A 19,034-nucleotide genomic window follows, 5' to 3' on the forward strand; every position below is an offset into this window, starting at 1 on the left:
CTCCATAAATAAGTTAATCTAAAAAGCAGCCCACTGTTAACTTTTTTTTGAGCAAACAATAGTCATCACCCATTTCCAGTGAGGTAGAAGAAAACAGTCAACAGATGTGGGTATGAACTGTTTCCAGCCCTTGTACCTACAAAGTCTCCTTTCCCTATGTACTTATTTAAAAGCAACAGAGAAGGACTACACAAATGATCAGAGGGATGGACAGTGCACATAAAGAAGGCTTCCAGAATTTTCTGGACTTTCTGTTCAGCAGAATGTAGAAAAACAATTGCAGAAATATAAACTAACAAAAATACAAAAAGAGACAAAAACCTGTTGAGTTACATCAACAAATAAATCAAAATCAAACACTTCTGAGATTTTACCTTCTGTCTCTCTTCTAGTCTTTAAAATAGGTAGCAGAAGCTGTTTTGGAAAAGTGCAGCACACACCTATTTTTGAGTGTGTGCAGCACACACCTATTTTTCCAGGAACTGTTGAATTCCTGTGTTGTGAGACAATTAGATTAGTTTTGTCTCAGATGGGAATGAAAGAATCTTAAAAGTGGTTTTTTTTTGTAGACTAACCTGCACCTACTGAATTAGAGTTGAGGGGTTTGAGCACCAAATATTAAATGTATTAAATATTTAGATATTTAGTATTTTAACACTTCACTGAAAGCAATGTAAACCTAGGCTCCACATGCTGAACTCATCCATGAATAGTTCCGTTTTTAAAGCTGATCTCTGCCTAGAAGTCAGTGCAATCAGAAGTAGCTCCTTTTAGAAAATACACCATAGAATACAAGTAATTTTTGTTGACCTCATTAGTTTAATTCCCCATTCTTTTCTTATTTACTCAGAAGCCACTAGTATGCTCTGGCAATCTGTAGTTGAGAACCATAGGGCTAGACCCAACATCAACTCATTTAAAACAAACTTCATTCTGTCATGCTCTGCAAGTATCACTGAAACATAAATGTACGCAAATAAACTCTACACAGGGCTATAGTGTCCTACCAGATTTTCCAAAATATTTTTGGAAATATTTTGGAACATCTACTGTTCTTCCATTTTGGAGAAGGCACTTGCTCTTAACACCTCCATGCAATTCACAAGAATCAGAGCTCCGGTTAACTCTCGCCACTGTTTTGTTACTGGGTTTTTCATTTTATCCAAGGCTGATTGCAGGTCTTGTAAGACGTCCCTGTAACCATCTCCATAATGGGCAGCCCAAGTATAGAGAAAGTCATAGGCAGGTTTCCACATCATCTGAAAATAAATAAAGAAAAAAAAAAGATTTAGTGGCAGAAATTTAATTACTGAGAAAAAACATAGCTAAATAGTTAAAACTGTCATAGAAAAGAAAAGAGAACAATAAGCGTTTCATCACTAAGCATGCTAAAATGCTTTATAAAAACAGGCATATTGATATAAAAACTCCAGTAATCTTATTTATATTATTTCTAAGAAACTCTCAAATTCTCGGAGACTTAAATAATAGATAAATTCTTCACTCAGATCATTATCACCAAGTCAAAATATATCCTCGTCTGAAACTATAAATCAAGGAACAACAGTGGAAGGAAAATACTTTTCATATTTTGCTATGCATATACCCAGCAACACTTTCCCCATTTGGTTGTGCTTTTGATGGTCACTGCCCCGTTAATCAACAGCCTACTGTCCCTCTAGTCAGCCTGGAAATTTTAAACATGGTTTCTACCTTTCAGAAAGCTTTCCTGACAGCAGCAGCAGAAACTTAATCTGGCTACTGCCTTAAAAGACAATTAAAATGCTTCTAGAAAGAAGTCAGCCTCACCAGGAGAGCTAAGGAGAATCCGAACCTTTAATGGATACAGGGGGCAATATGTGATAAAGGATGAGGGAAAGGTTGAGGTACTTAATGCTTTCTTTGCCTCAGGCTTAAATACCCAGACCTCTTGCTCTTTGGTTATCCATCCCACTGAGCTGGAAAACAAGGATGGGGAGCAGAATTAAATCCCCTTAACTAATTTAGATTGGATATTAGGGAAAAATTCTTCACTGAAAGGTAGGTCAGGGACTGGAACAAGCTGCTCAGGGATGTGGTTGAGTTTCCATCCCTGGAGGTATTTAAAATTAAAAAAAACCATGGGGACTTAGGGACATGGGTTAGTGGTGGACGTGGCAGTCCACCACTGCCATGGTTGATCTAGGTAATCTGATTAGCTGATCTTAGAGGTCCTTTGCAACCTTAATGATCCTATGATTCTAACATGATTTATCTGTAAAATCTATTTTTAAAGGGGGAGAAAGTACCCAAACACTCTGAAACAGGCCAGTCAAAAGCTTTTTCTTTTTTAAATTAGGACATAAAATCTAAAATTTTTCCAACAAGAAACAAAAGAAAGTAAAAGATAGGTTACCAGTGCTATTTTTGTTTTTCAAACCACAATTTATTTGGCTTATGCCAAACTAATGGAGCAGATATTTAGCAGGTATAATTTGTCATTGGTCTAATGATATTAGTCAAGTTATAGCAGCATGATTCAGATACCATGTTGGACTTTTATCTTTCAAAGTGCTGAGTAAATTTGCTCAGTTAACAAACAAAATAATTATTTTCCCAGCTACTGCTTTTCCAAATGTTACTTGGGCAATCAAAATTCTGGTTTCCCTCTCCTCATTGGCAATAAAGGTTTTCCAAATAGCAATTGCATTAACAGTTGCAGGGATGATACACAAATTTACAAAGAAACCCATGACTCTCCTAAAATCTAAATCTGTGTTTTAAAAGGAACATATTTATGTAGAGTAATAAATGTATATGGACTGATGATCGCACATTTATATATATATATATATATATATATATATATATATATATGTATAATATATACACCAAAGTGATCAGGAATTTGAGATTTTTTAACATCTTTTCCTCTTCTATATAAAAAAAACAAATAGTTTTTATGGTTGTGAAGGATAATTCTGAAGGAAATTGGTTATTTCCTCAATATTATCTTATTATTTACCAACAGTACACAACATAAAGCTTTACTTCCTTGATTTAAACTTTATTTACTTGATCCCTGGAGGAACTGAATAGGAGGATAATTTCTTTGCTCATAATTCTGAACTTTTTTCCACATTTTTGGGCTAAGATCTTTCAGCTTATCCAAGACTAATTCTGTCATTGTTTCTGTAAACATTTCCCTCAGATTCTGCTGCCATACCCAAAAGGAAAGAAAACATTAAACTTACAGCCCCACAGCCTGTTTAGTCTAGTTTCTACCTTGAGTGTAAGTAATAAAAACGTTCCTGTGCTTTCAACGAATTTTCTCATTTTAGGTCTACAGGAGAGAAAGGTATCATAATTTACCCAAACGAAGGTTGCCTTCTTTAAGCAAGTCTATCTTAAGTCCTAACCATAAGGTTACAGAAGGAGGAGAGAAAAGTACATTGGTGGTAGGTGGGAAGAAGGAGATGAATTCTTTTGGGTTTTTTAGAGAGGCTAAGTTGAAAATAATTTTTTAATGTACTACTGTAAATATAAGATATTATAACACATTTTAATGTACTAAAGCAGGTCACCACTGGTGTATTTATGCTGAGACCAGAAAGTTTCTTTATTCTTATTTTTAGCTTGATAGCCAAAGTAGCCAACAAGAGAAGTTGGTATTTCCTACAAGAGAAGCTGGTATCTCCTGAAATTCTGCTACTGGCTATGCTTTTTCTATTTCTTCCTTTTCTTACATTCCTGTTAGACCAGGATATTAAAGAATGAGGTACAGTCTTCAGTCTTCACTAGAATGTGAAAAGACAATCAGTATGAAAAGATGTTATGCTTTGACTTATGCTGAAGGTCAGTCTGACATTGTAATAAGACAATTGTCTGAAATATCTTTAAATACAAACCTTGGTTTCCTCTATTCTATCACAACTGATTTTTTTTTTTGTTATTTTTTCATCTAAGACAAAAGAAAAGAAAGAAAGAAGTAAAAGGAGAATGTAGGGATCAAAAGCTTTACAAACTGGTCACCATTGATGCATCATTAACTCAGCAATAATCTACGCACTCATCACATTAAACTAGTACTGCAAACACAGCACTGGTTCTAAGGCAGATTCTTGTCCACATCCACATACTCTAATGCAATGGCTGAACTGAACTGCATTCAAAATTCCTGAATTGTATTAAAGCAGTCTCAGGAAAAATATTAAATCACTGCAGCATCCTGGCCAAGTCTCAGCTGTGTGCATGAGTTTTCCTCCATTCCCATTCTCTCTGCTGAGTAAATAATGGTACCTACATCCATTGCAAAGTGATTTGGAATTTACTAATGAAAAACACTTCATAATCTGCACACCAATTGTATGTACCTCAAGTTGCCTCTGTGATCATCTGCAAGAAGATTTCTCCCACCAAGAAAAATATAAAGTTTAAAAGCAGAAACATTTTTCAACCAATCAATTCTCATGATGATGGAACAATCCTTGGTGGGGAATGAACTAGTTAATATTTTCATATAATCCTCAATAGCGAAAATTTATTAACCTTCCCCAGCTTTGCTGGGTTTCAAGTTTTAAGGTCAAAAACTACTCTCAATGGAAAAGTTTTAGAGGTCAGAAGAAATCACTGATATTTACTAGAAAGTACTGAAATTTAGGTTAGATTTAGAGGACATTGATGATACTGAGTGATCACATGAGATTCCAGTGCTAGAAACCTTGTGCTTTGGACTCACACCCATGCGGACAAGCACAATTAAAAGCTCTCTCAAAACCAATAAATTTTCCATAGGCCAAATACAATCCTTGAGAAATGACACAGAAATACAGTAAATTTCTGATCTTTGATTGCTTGTTGAATGTTCTCGGAAAAAAAAAGTGTACTGAATAATGGGCTTTTAATTATGATGAATTTAACTGCACTATCTTTTGTCACCAGATATTGTCACTGAAAGGAAGAGAATTTTCTGGGTGCTTTGCCATAAAAATAATACAGAAAACTGTTGAAAACAATTGAGTAGTGTGTATGAAGTAGAAAATAGGCTTCATGGAAATCAAAACCCATTTAAAGCAACGTAAATGTTTATTTATAAATTTTATTAGTATATAAAAATAAATAGTTATGATGCTGGGAAAAAAACAGTTATTAAATTGTTTTATTTCTACTGTCTATTAGCTAAGAGGAAACATTCCAAAATATCATGGCGACCAGCAGAGCTGTATGTTGTTCATGTCAGTAATTTCTTCTATAGAAAGCTGTGGCTTTGTTAGCCAAACTCAGAAAGCTTAGTGACTAGAACAAAAGCATAGGAAATAAGACAAACCACTGCCTAACAGTAAAAAAGAAAAAAAACAAGTGTTGGGGGTTGCTTTTTTCTCTTTTTTTCCTTCTCCTCTCTGTCTGAAATTTTTTCCCATTGATATGCTAAGATGGCTGGTGATGGGGGGAGGCTCCCTGTCCCTTTTTGGAATTTCTCTCGAAGTATGGGGGTGGGAGGAGGGGGAACACCCCAAGATCAGGGGCAGGTAAAGGAGATTGGGGGCAGTTGTGCTCTCTCTCTCGTTTTGGCTCTTGGAGGAGGAAAGCCGCTGGAAAACCTCACCTGCCATCCCAACACCAGGACCTGCCTCTGCTGGTGTTGGACCCCGCACCCCTGCTCGGATGCCCTCCTGCTTCAGCCTGCCACCTCCAAGCATCCTGTTGGAACACCGGGACCGACACTGCCCCAAAGATCAGTGAGCAGAGCCTCTCCTCCACCCTTCCCATCGGGACACAGCCTCCATCACCCTCAGCACTCCTGAAGTTACTTTGGGATCACTGCATTTGCCCCTGCCCACCAGGAGCTGATGGCACTGACTGCCAGTGGGATGGGAACTGCACCACAGGGAAAAGGTGTGCACAGCCAGAAGAACTACTGCTGGGGTCCTGTTCTGTTTGTTGTTAATTTCATAGCTGTTTTGTTCGCTTTGTTATAGATAGATAGATAGATTTGATAGATAGATAGATAGATAGATAGATAGATAGATAGATAGATAGATAGAGGTATATATCCTTATGACATATTTATATTATATAGATTATATAGATAGACGATATAGATATAACTATAGCTAGATATAGATAGATATAGATTAGATGTAGATGATATAGATAGCTACAGATTAGATATAGATATCAGTAAAGAACTGTTATTCCTATCCCCATGTCTTTACCAGAGAGCCCCCTTAATTCCAAAATTTTACTGATTCAGAGGGAAGGCCCTGCTCTTCCCTAGCACACACCTGTCTTTTCAAAACCAAGACGCCATGACTGTAGACATGGGATTTGAAAGGCTGATAATTTTCAGAGAAAAAATTGGAGGAAGGTGCATCCAGGCTTAAGTACGCAGAACAGGAGAAAAATATACAAAATATCTCAAAGAGAAAAACTGTATCTGAGAAGGAGGCAAACAACAATTATGAAGACAATTTTGTTGAAAGGTGCAGAGGCATGTGAGTAGACATGTAGAATTTTGATCAAATATTGATGGGGAGGGAGAGCAGACCATTCAAAAGGAATAAGAGATAGTAGTTCATGATTAGAGCAGAAATATCTTAATAGTTATCACCAAGCAGATGAAACCGAGATGACAGATTCACTGGATTCAGACAGTGGAGAAGAGAATATGTTTGGCAGGGAATAAGAAGAATCAGATACAGGGAAATAAAAAAGGAAGGAAAACTTATCTTGAGTAGTTTTGAACCTGTGAATGGGAAATAGCAACTCCTTTGGCATAAAGAGGTGAGATAGAGGGAATCCAGTCTGGATCATGTACATTACCTGCAATAACCAGGAGATGATGGTATAGGCAGAGGGAGAGTAAAGCCTGAATGTAAGCTCTCAAGTCAGAAAGATCATTCAGCAATACTCATAAAAAAGGGATTTTCAGAGTAAAAACTAGTCTGGAACCTAGAAGTCACTGGCACATAACTCTGGGGAAAGAATGGACTTACTGCATGCTTTGGTATTAGAAGAGAGAAGGGCAGGAAGTATCCTGGTTACCCAGGCAAAGGTAACCCAGAAGCAGAGGCTGACCCTCAGCTCAGCAGCATGGACAAGGGTCCACCCCAAGTCTTATGGCATATCTGACATGGCATGGATGCCATGAGTATCTCTGGTCACCCTGAATAGCACTAGAGATCTAATTAGGACGCCTAAACTGCTCCTTAGATGTGCATGCACTAAAATACATCTGAGAGGATAAATTGACTTTTATACAAAGCTCAAAGTTTTTTATAAGAAAAATGTTTTACAAAGGAAAAAAAATACCATGATCTACCTGACAAACTATAAACTTAACACACGGATTTGCCACATTCATACATTACAAGTAAAATTAATGTCAGGGGTTCCAACCTATTCTCTGCTACTTAAGCTAAATGACAACAACTGTTACACTGGCACAGAAAAGTATTAATGATAGAAGTCAGCTTCCTTTTTGTGGGAATAGCAAAACAGCACAGAGTGTGATTAGAGGTGACTCCTGTAAGGACTAGCTGATCCTCCTCACCATGTCTGAAATGACAGCAGAGGTTCGAGTAAGATTAACAATAAACCTTACAATAAAAGGACAATAAAAAAGGATTGAACCTAGCTTGAAGCTCAAGAGAGGGACTGAGACCTCCACTGGAAAGTTCAAAAGGAAAGAAGCCTGCAAAACAAGGAAGAAGGAAGATCCCTGGCTGTGTTTGCGCAGAGGAGGAAATGTGTGTGCACTGTTACATTAGACCCTTACCTCCAGAGCTACTGCTCCATTCTTCCCTTGGTGGGGCACTTCGTAAGCCTCGATTTGCTGCTTTGTTAGTCGGGCGTGCTTCTCTGCAAGCTCCCGCCAGCTTTTGCCAAGCTTGACAGCTGAAGTTAAGATGATGGTGTCCTGGGTAAGACGTGCCACTAATCCCTGGCAATCTATTTTCAAAAGTGCCTGCAACAATGGTTTTCATTAGTGATCCTTCACCAGTGATTACAAACAGAACATTTTAATTTAATTTTATAGTACTATTCTGCATTTCTACGCAAACAGGAAGACTTTTGTTTACTTTATTCTTACAAATATGTGGGGTTTTTTCCTACAAAATGGTGCTGTCAATGCTTTCAGGGGAAAACTGCCCATGAGCTTAAGAAAAATATCAAGCTGTCATTCAGCTAGTTCAGCATTCCAATGTCAATTTTGTCCTCCCAAGCTTACAGATCCTGAAAGAAAAACATACTTCTCCAACAAAAATATTCAGGACAAAAAAGAAAATTACCTTCTTAGAAGTATGACATGAAACTTGAAAATTAAGTTAGAGCACTATTACACTAAGGTGTGGTCCTTCATCTAGGGCTTTATATGGAAAATCACTAAGAACATTGGCCCACACCTTTTGATTTACTCCTCCCACAGAACTAATATTTTTGTGACCATTAAGGAGAAATGCAAACATGAAACTTTTCCCTCCTCCTTGCCAAATGAGGATTTAATTAACAAATTAACATTGTTGAAGGAGTAAAACCTTGAAATGTAGATGTGTGGCATTCTCCTTTTTTTATTTGTTTGAATAGGAGCTAATGGGAAAAATAAATGTTGGGGTTTTTTTCTTCTCCTGAAATTGACACCAAAATATTCCACTGAAACTATTGAGGTATTCAGGGAAAGATCAAGAGCAAAATACAGAATTTTTGCTTGTTTTTCAGATACTTATTTTTACTGAAATATCAAACATTTATGCAGAAATCAGACATATATGTGATTTAATTTTAAAGTAATAACCAATAAAATCCTCACAGCAAACAATAAACCTTTGGTAGGCAGAGTAATGAGAAGCTGACTACAGTGTGGTGTACAAAATTCCCCTAAATTGGAGACAAAGCTGTTCCATTTGTTTGCTCTAATAACCAAGAACCCATTAAAACACCAAAAAATGAGGTTTTTTGAAAGAAGTAGCTGAAAACTCTATTAAAAAAATTATATGGATGACATCTAGATTTATATCTAGCTCTACAAAGACAAGGACCTGCATTGGCACTTCCGAGAAAATGTGTCCTGCCCGTGACAGGATGGTTGGAATGAAATGATCTTTAAGGTCCCTCCCAACCCAAGCCATTCTATGATCCTATAAGCTTAATCTAAATATGCCCCAATTTTTGCCTGTTTTGTAGTGAATTCTTTTTCCTTGTATTCAGTTAAAAGTTTGGAAAACTTTCACCTTGAGGTCCCCCTCTCCTTTTGGTAAAGATACATGACAGACTTTGCTGCGCTTTATACCAGCTCAGCTTTATTCCACAAAGTTTGATGCGCTCTTAAGAATTGTAAGTGACTGCTACCAAAATGTTCTGAATCCTGCTGAAATTTCTGTCAACGTTTCAAAGGGGATAGACTAGCTATGAGAACTCAGTTGAGGTTTACAGTCCAAGACAGTCAAAAGGCTTTAGATGAATAGCTATAATGTGAGGTTTTTGAACATCAGTTTTTATAATACTTTATTTTCATATCATAAATATAACTACCTTCTGTCCATTAATAGGTTGGTCAACTTTTCTGTCAGAGCCAAGGAGAGTACTAAGTGACCATTAATTTCAAATTAATTTGCACACAGATCAATAAGTAAATTAGGATTGTTAGTAGTGCAGCTTATTACCTGGAAGTAATTAGAATAAACTTTTGATTCACGTTTGGCAGTATTTAGTCACATAGAAGTTCTCCAGCAACTTACAAATGAGGTCCATGAAAATACATACTGAAATACTTGCAGTATCCTTCTTAGGCCACTGCAACACTGACTATGAAGTTGTAAGGTGTGAATAGAAAATTTTGCCCTCAGTATTTGGATCAAGATGTCCCTTTTAAGTATATGAAGCGAAGTTAGACATGCAATTTAACATAGACTAATATCTATGTATATATTTACAGATATAAACATACATATATATATATCTATATATATCTATCTATATATCTATATATATCTAATCTATATATATATATATTAGATCCAGACATAGATATAGATATTGATAGATAAATATCTATGATATCTATCTATATCTGTGTATGTATAGTGGAATTCCCACAGTATAATAATGTTAATACTTCACAACAAGAATGTGAATTTCTCAGGAACGAAATTTACCAAGACAAAAGACGAAACACTTTCAATCATGGCTATTTAAAAATCAACAAAGTCCTCTTAGTCCACTTACTAAATGAACACAGTTCGTGGAACATTAACAGAAGACTGTTTAGAATGAATTTATCAAAGTATTTTTCTTCAGGAGAGTTTGGAATTTTCCACCTATTGGTGTCTACAACTTTTAATAATATATTCAGGTTTATAAAGATCCTGTAAGGGTAGAGAATAATGTTTTCTTGTTTCTACATTATTACTGAGCAATTTCTTGGCAATGCATTCCCAATAAGCCAGTTAGTTCATGCAATACTTACAACAATGAGTTCATAAAGAAATAGTCTTTTTCTTTTGTTAGCATGGCAGTCCTGTTTCATCTTCTTCACAACATGTGCAACCCTTTCTGATTCTTTATCAATATGTGCCTCGTTAAAGTCATCCAAAGACATATGTGAGTATCCCAACACCTCAGCTAAAGCTCTCCAGTCGTAAACACTCTCTGATACTGTAGACAGAACTACTGAGTAGATATAAGTCAATTTCTTGAATGGCAATGCAATTTGTTCAACAAGATTCCTGGTTGTTAGCTCACTATCAGCAGTATCCATAGCTTGTTCTTTGGAAATCACTTTTACATTTTTGCAATGTACAAGACCAATCTTTCTCCTGAGAACTCCCACATACCACTCTTTCATTTTAGTTTGTCCAATGGCTTTAACTTTATCTTCGCCAAGCAGTGCTATTGTGTCTCCTTTAAAATATTCCAGCAAATAGTCAATCTTATTTTGACGTAACACAGTTTTCAAAGCCACTCCGTAAGTATTGACACTCAAAGTTTTGTCTTGAAACTTTGGATATTTTATTGTTGGTATCAAAAGCCACGGTGCAGACTTGATTTCTTTGCGGTTTTGGAGGCGCTTTGGTCTATTAATAATTCCACTTAATTTTGGAGCTGGATCAGGAGTCGTAACATGGAACTCTGTTACTTGGCTACTTTTCAAGATTTTAATCTGAACAAGGAAAACAAAGAAATGCATCTCCCTGCATCCAAGCATGGAAAACAGGAATTGTTGGCGGACCATTTCACCAGTTTTCAACTCCTCCTTTTTAATATTTCTACTTTGATCTTCCATTTTTACTTGAAAGTCTGGATCACAGGATATCAAAGAAATGTTTAGATCTTGTGGTTTTTCCATCAGAAATGTATGCTTTCCCCACAGCTGAAACACCACAGGAGGCATACTTTTCCCCCCTTTTTTGATATCACAAATCGTGAGTTTTCCTGGAATGTAGTTATGACCAAAGACTGTAAAAACTGCTGTAAAAGATGGATGAATATATTTGGGACCGTAAATTCCAACTGAGACTGTTCTATGGACATAGTCCCACACATTAGTTGCTGGAGGCTGGATTTTGCTTGCTTGTATGGCAATCACTGCATACATCACATGGCTTAGGTCCGTTAGCTTCACTTGTATGGTGTCTTGATAAATACAGCAATTCTCTAGCTTTTTAAAAGGTCCTTCTTTGTTGAGACTGAAAAAACACACAATATCACTCATAACTTGGCTGAGTGGATCATTCTTCACTTTAGCTGCAACTTTCACTTCTAGGAAAATGGCTTTGCTCGTGTTCAGGTTGCTCAGTGTAAGTTCTATCAGAGGACTTACTGTGCTGGACAGCTCATTGTTGCATGACAATGGAGGGTTAAGGATAGCCTTTAAACCAACTTCTTGGAATTCTCCTGGTAATACATGACCCATAGGGACATGGACGTTGATATCTGAGTCAGGTAGTTGTACTGAACCACCTTCATGATTCAGTTTACAAACTACATGAATGTCTGTAGCTTGTGTCTGTGCCCATCCAGGGCTGTGGCTCATGGCCTCTAAATCCAGGCAGGACCGGGTGAGCTGTCTGTGGCTCAACCAAGCTATCTTGTAGGCTTCACGGTCATTCTGAATCCATGTCATATCGGAAGCTGTAGTTTTTTGAGATGCTGACTTGTGAGTATTAAATCTTCGGTTATCAACTATATCCAGGAAATCAGAGACACTCTTGGATCGTCCAGATCTTCTTGCTGAAGTCTTTCTTAGGAGACAATCGATATCTAGCTCATCACCTGAGGAATCCAAAGAGTCCCTATTGCTATAAATTTTTGAGAACAAATAAGGCTTTTCCTTTAAGATAGAAAGATGTTTATTATTTTCATTTCTATTGGAAGCAGCTATGTCATGTACAAAAGGGTTGGATCCTGAAAGTTCATTCCAGAAAGGATTAGTCTTAGAAACATCTTGGGCATGTTTGAATACACCAGGCCAGTCAATATCCAAATCCAGTTTACTTTCATTGACATCTGTTTGAAAGAAAAAAAGAGAATCATTCCCTAAAGCACAGAGACTTGAGATGTTCTATTCATGCCCAGCTGACAGTCTGTTAAACTAAGAGATGACTAAATTTTCCTCCTCATATACAAATACATAGATAATTTCTGTGTTTCTCCTTCAGATTTTTAAACTGTATCAATGTTAATTTAATTAAGAATCTTTCTTAGTAGAAAGAGTGCTGACAAATTAGTGCTGAATAAGAAACTAGTGTTGAAGGATGTAAAGCATCTTCTTTGAGTTGTTGATCATTATCAAGTCATATGATTATTAATTTGCATTAAAGATGATAAAGTTCCATAAGGTTCAAACCATTATAATCCAATTATCTTTGGTCTTTTACAATATGCTGTGGATTTCTTACCTTTGTGTCTGTCTCTTTACAAAGATTAAACAACTATGGTTTCACTTTTCAAACACTGCAGACTGTACAGATAAATGCATCATTCCAGATTCTTTTTCATACTGGTGCATGTGCATTTAATTGATAACAGTGCTATTACAATTTATCTCCATATGTGTGGAATTTTTTACACCAGCTTTCCATTAGAAAACTATTGATATAATTTATGAGACCTTGTACCATTTGAAGTTAGGAGATAAATGTTTGTGTGACTACAAATTTTCTGAGATTGCATTTAAATAAACAAATACAGGTGTATAAATGATATTTATATATATTTTCTAATAAAAATACTCATTATTAGCAGTAACATCTATTTTTTCTGAAGAAGAGACATCCTTATATTAACTTCAGAGAAACGGGTTTACATTTTATTGTGACTCACTGTCCCTGCAATGGAATATCTGCAACTTTTTATGCTAAGGGTTCCTATTACTTAATTTTGCCTTTTTTATCCCTATATATAGATGCTATAACATTCCTTTTTTATACATTCTTGCAAAGAATTTAAATTTTATTTTCATTTTTTTCACCATATCTATAGCTTACAGTATTACACTTTCCATAGTACTTTGCATTTCTAAGGCTACTCTAAATTGCTCAAATGCAAGCATGACAGTGCATACAGCCACAGAAAGAAAAAAAATGCTAGTACTTCTCTTTTTTTCACTTTTTCAAATTGTAATAAAAAGCCAAAACCATTAAGTCTTTCCAGAATTCCAGAAAATTCCCAGTTTGGAAGAATCAAGGCGGAACTTGCCTGTTTGCCAGCTGCCTATCTACAAAGCCCTAACATTGTCTTGACAAGAGCCTTCCAGGTGAGCTGCCAGGGGGTTGAGCCCAGGGGCAGCCTCCTTTTCCTTGAGCACCTTGTCTTGACCAGGGTCACCAGAGGGGGATGCGCTGTTCAAGCACCCACTGAAAAGTTCTTTTTTTTCTGCCCATAGGCCAAAATCTTCCCTTTTGCTGTAGTGTTATTACAGTCAGATCATTGCATATTAAAATATGCATTAATTAATCCCAAAATAAACATAAGTGTTTGTTTGGTTTTTTTTCCCATCCTAAAGGCATGTTTCTACAGGAAAAATATGAGCAGAAAACTGTCAGAGCCTGAGTCACTAGGATGGGCGCTTTCTCATGCCAAGGCAACAGCACAATTACTGGGGTGCAGCATGTCAGCAAAGAAAAAATTCCTGCTCCACAACTTACGCAAGTGTCAGGCTTGTTGGTCCGTCTGCTACTAGACAAGAAGCTGAGAGAATGCCTACCTTGTGGAGGGCAAAATTTTCTCAGCTTTGGGGTTAAAATAGCAAGGAGGTTAAATCAACTTTGCCAAGACTCCAGTTTTTAAACTGAGCTAATTTCAAAATTACCCTGCCTTCATGTCCTTAAAACCCCAAATTAATCTAGTTTGGCTAAGAACTTCCTTTTCTCTTTCCCACCCTGACCCCCAGTAAACTTCCTCTAAGTATCATTTGTTAATGTAACATTAAAGATTTCAACTCTTCCTCCCAACCTGTCTGACCCAGAATTTTGTGGAAATAAATATTTTAGTTGGAGAGCCTTAGTACAGATAATAGCAGAAGAGCCATACTGTAGCTGTCTGAAGGTGCCTGGTCATCCACATCAATCAAAGTCCCCTCTGACCGACTTCGTGGAATCTCCCCACTGCTTAGGGAATCCGTTCCACTACTGGAAGAATTTTCCTCCTAGAAGACACATAAGCATATGAAACATCAGCAAATACGCAATTTGAAAAAGGGGAAACTGTTGAAGAATAATTGAGCTTTGTTCCTGTAGTGTGACATGAAAAAAAAAAAAAAGGTGAAGGTATATATTGTGAGTAAATTTATGAACTCTGGCCAAGGGCGTCACACTCCTGAGTCCTACAATCGTAAGTGCATCAAACCCAACAGATGCTGCAGCTGCAGTACAGTATGATACCCCAGCCCATAGAGAAGTCCAATAACTCACAAAATTAAGTGTCTTGCAGTTGGAACTGAGACAATTGTACAATAACTTCCACTCAGGTCATGAATAAAATATTTTTTTAAAAATAGACATCTTAACTCCTGTTTTAAGGTAAGTTTGAGTAGACTTATTAAAGGGGAAGATCTATATCTGTCACTTTCCATGCCAATTAATAGAAAGTATTTTCATCCTTTTGTTCTTTATTATTCTTTTTATATTCCTTCCTGAAAGATCAGGTCAAATTTCCTTTTAGTCAGTCCAAGAATGACTTAAAGTATCCTTCCTTGGAGTCCACACCAGCACAGCAACAGCCTAAGAGAGGATATTCAGGTCTCTCTTCTTCCTTGCTCTGGCTACAAGAAGTTCTGTTTCATTGAGGGCAGTCCTTTTGAGACAGACAGAAGGATGAGCCTCTCAAGGTACAGTGCCTAATGCTGAAGAAAGCAGGAATTGTTGTTTCTCCTAAAGAAAGAGGAGTACAGAAGTTCCAGGTGAGCATTTCGTATCCTACATGCTGAAAGTACTGAATCCCAGAAACAGAAGCTAGAAGAAATAAAATAAGAGATCTTTTGTGCAGAAGGCTCTTCAAGTTAATGCTAAAAACCAAGGCATCACTTTTCCAAAATCCTCTCACACATCTTATATCTAGTGAGATATGAATGCTGATGACCAACAGATACGTTAAGATATCTGGGGGAAAATGAGAAAAACAAAGAAATCAGGAAGGGGGAGGAAGACAGAAGGGAAAAACACAGAAGTGTTTTGGGTCCATAAATGAGATAAAATAGTCAGCTTTGTTTGGGAGTCTGAAATATTGCAACCTGTTACTCCTGCAGCAAACATTGCAGTGTAAGTAGATCTCTTTTTATCACACTTAAAATGAAGAAAAAAGGATTGGGCCTGTTTTTACTGCAGCTGTAAGAAAAAGGAATTTTCAGTTCCAGTCTAGTAGGTGAGTTATGAGAAAATGAAGCATGCTTTATATCCAAGCATTACTGCACAGAAAGCTGAAGCCAGCTGTTTGTTTTCATTGCACAGTGCCACGGTTTAAGATATCTCTTTTTTTCCTCTGCAAATGTAAATTGGTACTTTTTGCTCTTATCACAAGAGGCACCTTCAGCTAATGACAGTCTGTTCAGGGGTTGTTTTGTACACAAGCAGCGTGCAAGGCTGAGGTCAGGTGAAGCTCAACAGTCACCCAGCACCTCCAAGGGCTGTATGGACTTTCAGGTTCCTTTGGCACCAGAAGTCTCTTTTATTTTGCCTTTCGAGTCCTGATTTCAGCTGGTAGGTAAAGCTAACCTCCAATGCCAATATATTCTGGCTTCTGCTACTACTACCCCACCAGAACAAAACTGAAAACTAAAATTCCTCCTTAATCCAAACACCATTAATTCCAAGATCCAGCATTCCACATCTATATAAAGATATCACAGTTTCTTCTGTCTCTGATGAATGAGTGTATTTGATAACATATACAGACTCCTTCAAAGAAAATGAATTTTGCTTTGCTGCTGCTTCTCAAAATGCTGAAAACCTGAACACATTGTATAAACACACAGTATTTTCCTCTCTGGCTTCCACATACACATTAATCATGCCAGTGTAAGGTATCCATAGTCTAAAATCTCAATACATGCACAAAAAGTAAGTCTTCATTTTACAGTACCAATGGACTTGTTGCCAGCGCTAATCTCTGACTATTTACTGATAATTCACAAGTGAATTTAAAAACAGTTCTTTAAATAGTTAAAACACCTACAATTATTTCAGTAGTTGGATAAAGTGGGAGGCAGTAAAGGATGAAGAAAAGGCACAAGAGTGCACAAGAGCCAAAATAGGAAAGCCATGGAGAAGGGAGAAGAAGGGAGGAAGACAGAAAGAAAAACAATCTCTTTACACAGGGGCATTGTATTGAAAGAGACATGACAAAACTGAATGTGGAAGCCTTTTAAACAATAAGGATCTCTGCAAACAGAATAAACCATTTCCTAAAAGTTCCCTCTGAGAATTCCTCAAAATGGTCATCACCAGCCTGGCATAGAGACAGAAAAGGCAGATTCTGAAGAGGAAATACACTTTAAAAATAATCCTCCACCCCCGTGAAAGCATTTCTTGGTATGACAGGATGATGATGGATCCCTTGTGATTGAGGCATGTCTTCAGGCCAGCCAAGCAGAGGATAAGAGGAAGGGGGGGATATATAAACATTCCTGGGCAAAAGATGACCACATTTGGCCAGTATGTCAAGGGATGTGGGAAATGCTGGGGACAAGCTGTACACACACCCCTGGGGACTGGGCAATGTGCCTCCTGCACAGGGTTACATGAGCTGATACTAGGGCTGGGTTCCACCTCTTCTCTGTTCCAGCCTGAGTGCTGGGAATGGCTAAAGCCCCTGCTTTTTTCTATGAGACTAAGGAAATAAGAAAACCAAATGCTTACCCTTTTTCCATGGATATATTCTGTGATAAAATAGCATCAAAATTAAACTTTTGATAGCACGAACCTATTAACTAGGAACTTACCTGATCATATTCTGAAGAACAGTGGGATATACAGCGATACCGATCAACATTGAAAGGGAAAGTTGTAAAAAGCTTTTGCTGAAAAAGAGGGAACTACATATAGGAAGAACCAGAGACCAAGCTTTCCATTTGCTGTAGCAACTGAATAAGAAAGGTGTAAACTGACAAGTGCTTAATGGTGCAAGGCATTATTTGACTGGTGGCTTGTCAAGTCACAGTGGGAAGTCAGGAGGGAGAGAAGTGAAGAGGTGGGAAAGAAGAAGTGAAGAGGTTGGAAAGAGATCAGCTGTGGAGGTGACCAGTGAGTGAACCTGAGTGACTGCTGAGAGATGTGGCACTTTTTGTGTGAGGGCAAGCAACAGTTAGCCAGGTGCACTCTGCTGGGGATTGCTTGACCCATAAAAGCATGTAACTCAGGACCCAGAGCACTGCTGACAGCACTGTTACAGAGGAAGAAAAATGCGCTTGATGCCCTAGAGGAAGAAGAAAGTCTTGCGTAGAAAATTCAGTTTCACAGGAGACAGATTTGCTGCAGATGGCATTTTTGCTTCATAAAATGCCTCCAGAAATTTATTCCAGATCTTTTAAAATTCAAGTGCACCTTGGCTTGTTTTGGTTCTTTTTTTTCCCCAGTCTCACTACCAAAAAAATCCATATCCTGCTATGTCTAAAACTGGCAATGAAGAAAATAAGAAAAGCCCAAAGGCAAGCACTTTCCCACTTCCTTTGCCTTCAAAAATAAGAGAGAACACATTCCATTATATTTTACAAGTATCAACATCCTGGAGCAAAAGACCAGCAATTTATATTCCATTCTCCCTTAATCCTTCTTCAAAAGCAGGTTTTGTTATGAACAGTGGGCTCCTGTGGCCATGTCTCCCCATGGACTTCCACATGTTCCCCACACAGACAGTGCTACCTTTAGTCAAAAAGATTAATGGCCTTTGTGTCCCGAGGATGAAGTTTATGCATCAGCAGTAACAGAGCAAGAAACAGACACAGGTGATGGGGATGTGTCTCATTCCTCAGGCTCATTTTTGGGTTACATGGAGGAAAATGACTACCTACTTATATAGGTTGGGTTGTTAGACTTTCAAGTTTCTTTCTGAAAAAGGAAAAATGCAAATGCATCATAATGTTAAATAAAATGCTCCTCATCTAACCAAATACTGAGGATACTGAATTATTTAAATTCTATTATATAGAGAGAACAAAAAGAATTCTAAAGAGACAGAAATACACAGAAGAGGGATTGTTTCAGAGGGACTGTAGATCACCAACAAACTTAAACCACTGCCTATTCTCAGCAGACTAACATATTTTGGAATAAACATTAGCCGCAGTTATAAGCCATATTTTAAGCCACGTCCCTTGGCTCTTGAGGCCTAGAACAGCTTTATACAGCTCAGAGTTCAATGAGAGCTCTTGGACCCAAGTTACTAATCTTTGATTACAGAGCTGTACACTGTGGCACTCTAGACATTGGCAGTACAGCATAATAAATGGAACATTCAGCTGAAGTGAGGAAGCCTTTGACTTATTTTAGTCTGGTGCATGTGAGGTAGTCAAGGAAATGCATCTTTTTCTCATGTCTAACAGAGACAAAATTGGCTCTTAATAT

The 19,034-nt window shown here is 37.4% G+C and overlaps 1 protein-coding gene across 1 annotated transcript in view; it reads right to left on the reverse strand.

The window, feature by feature from the left end:
- Positions 1-1,046: 1,046 nt before the first annotated feature.
- Positions 1,047-19,034, reverse strand: part of MACC1 (MET transcriptional regulator MACC1) — a 73,674-nt gene continuing 55,686 nt past the window's right edge. The window contains exons 2-6 of the mRNA XM_062501222.1: positions 17,414-17,491; positions 14,509-14,623; positions 10,445-12,483; positions 7,757-7,945; positions 1,047-1,259 (exon numbers count right to left, since the gene is read on the reverse strand). Coding sequence (XP_062357206.1) covers positions 1,047-1,259; positions 7,757-7,945; positions 10,445-12,483; positions 14,509-14,623; positions 17,414-17,491 — 2,634 coding nt within the window. The remainder of the gene's footprint in view (positions 1,260-7,756; positions 7,946-10,444; positions 12,484-14,508; positions 14,624-17,413; positions 17,492-19,034) is intronic.

Source organism: Cinclus cinclus, chromosome 1 (genome assembly GCF_963662255.1).
Source record: "Cinclus cinclus chromosome 1, bCinCin1.1, whole genome shotgun sequence".
NCBI classification, from domain to species: domain Eukaryota; kingdom Metazoa; phylum Chordata; class Aves; order Passeriformes; family Cinclidae; genus Cinclus; species Cinclus cinclus.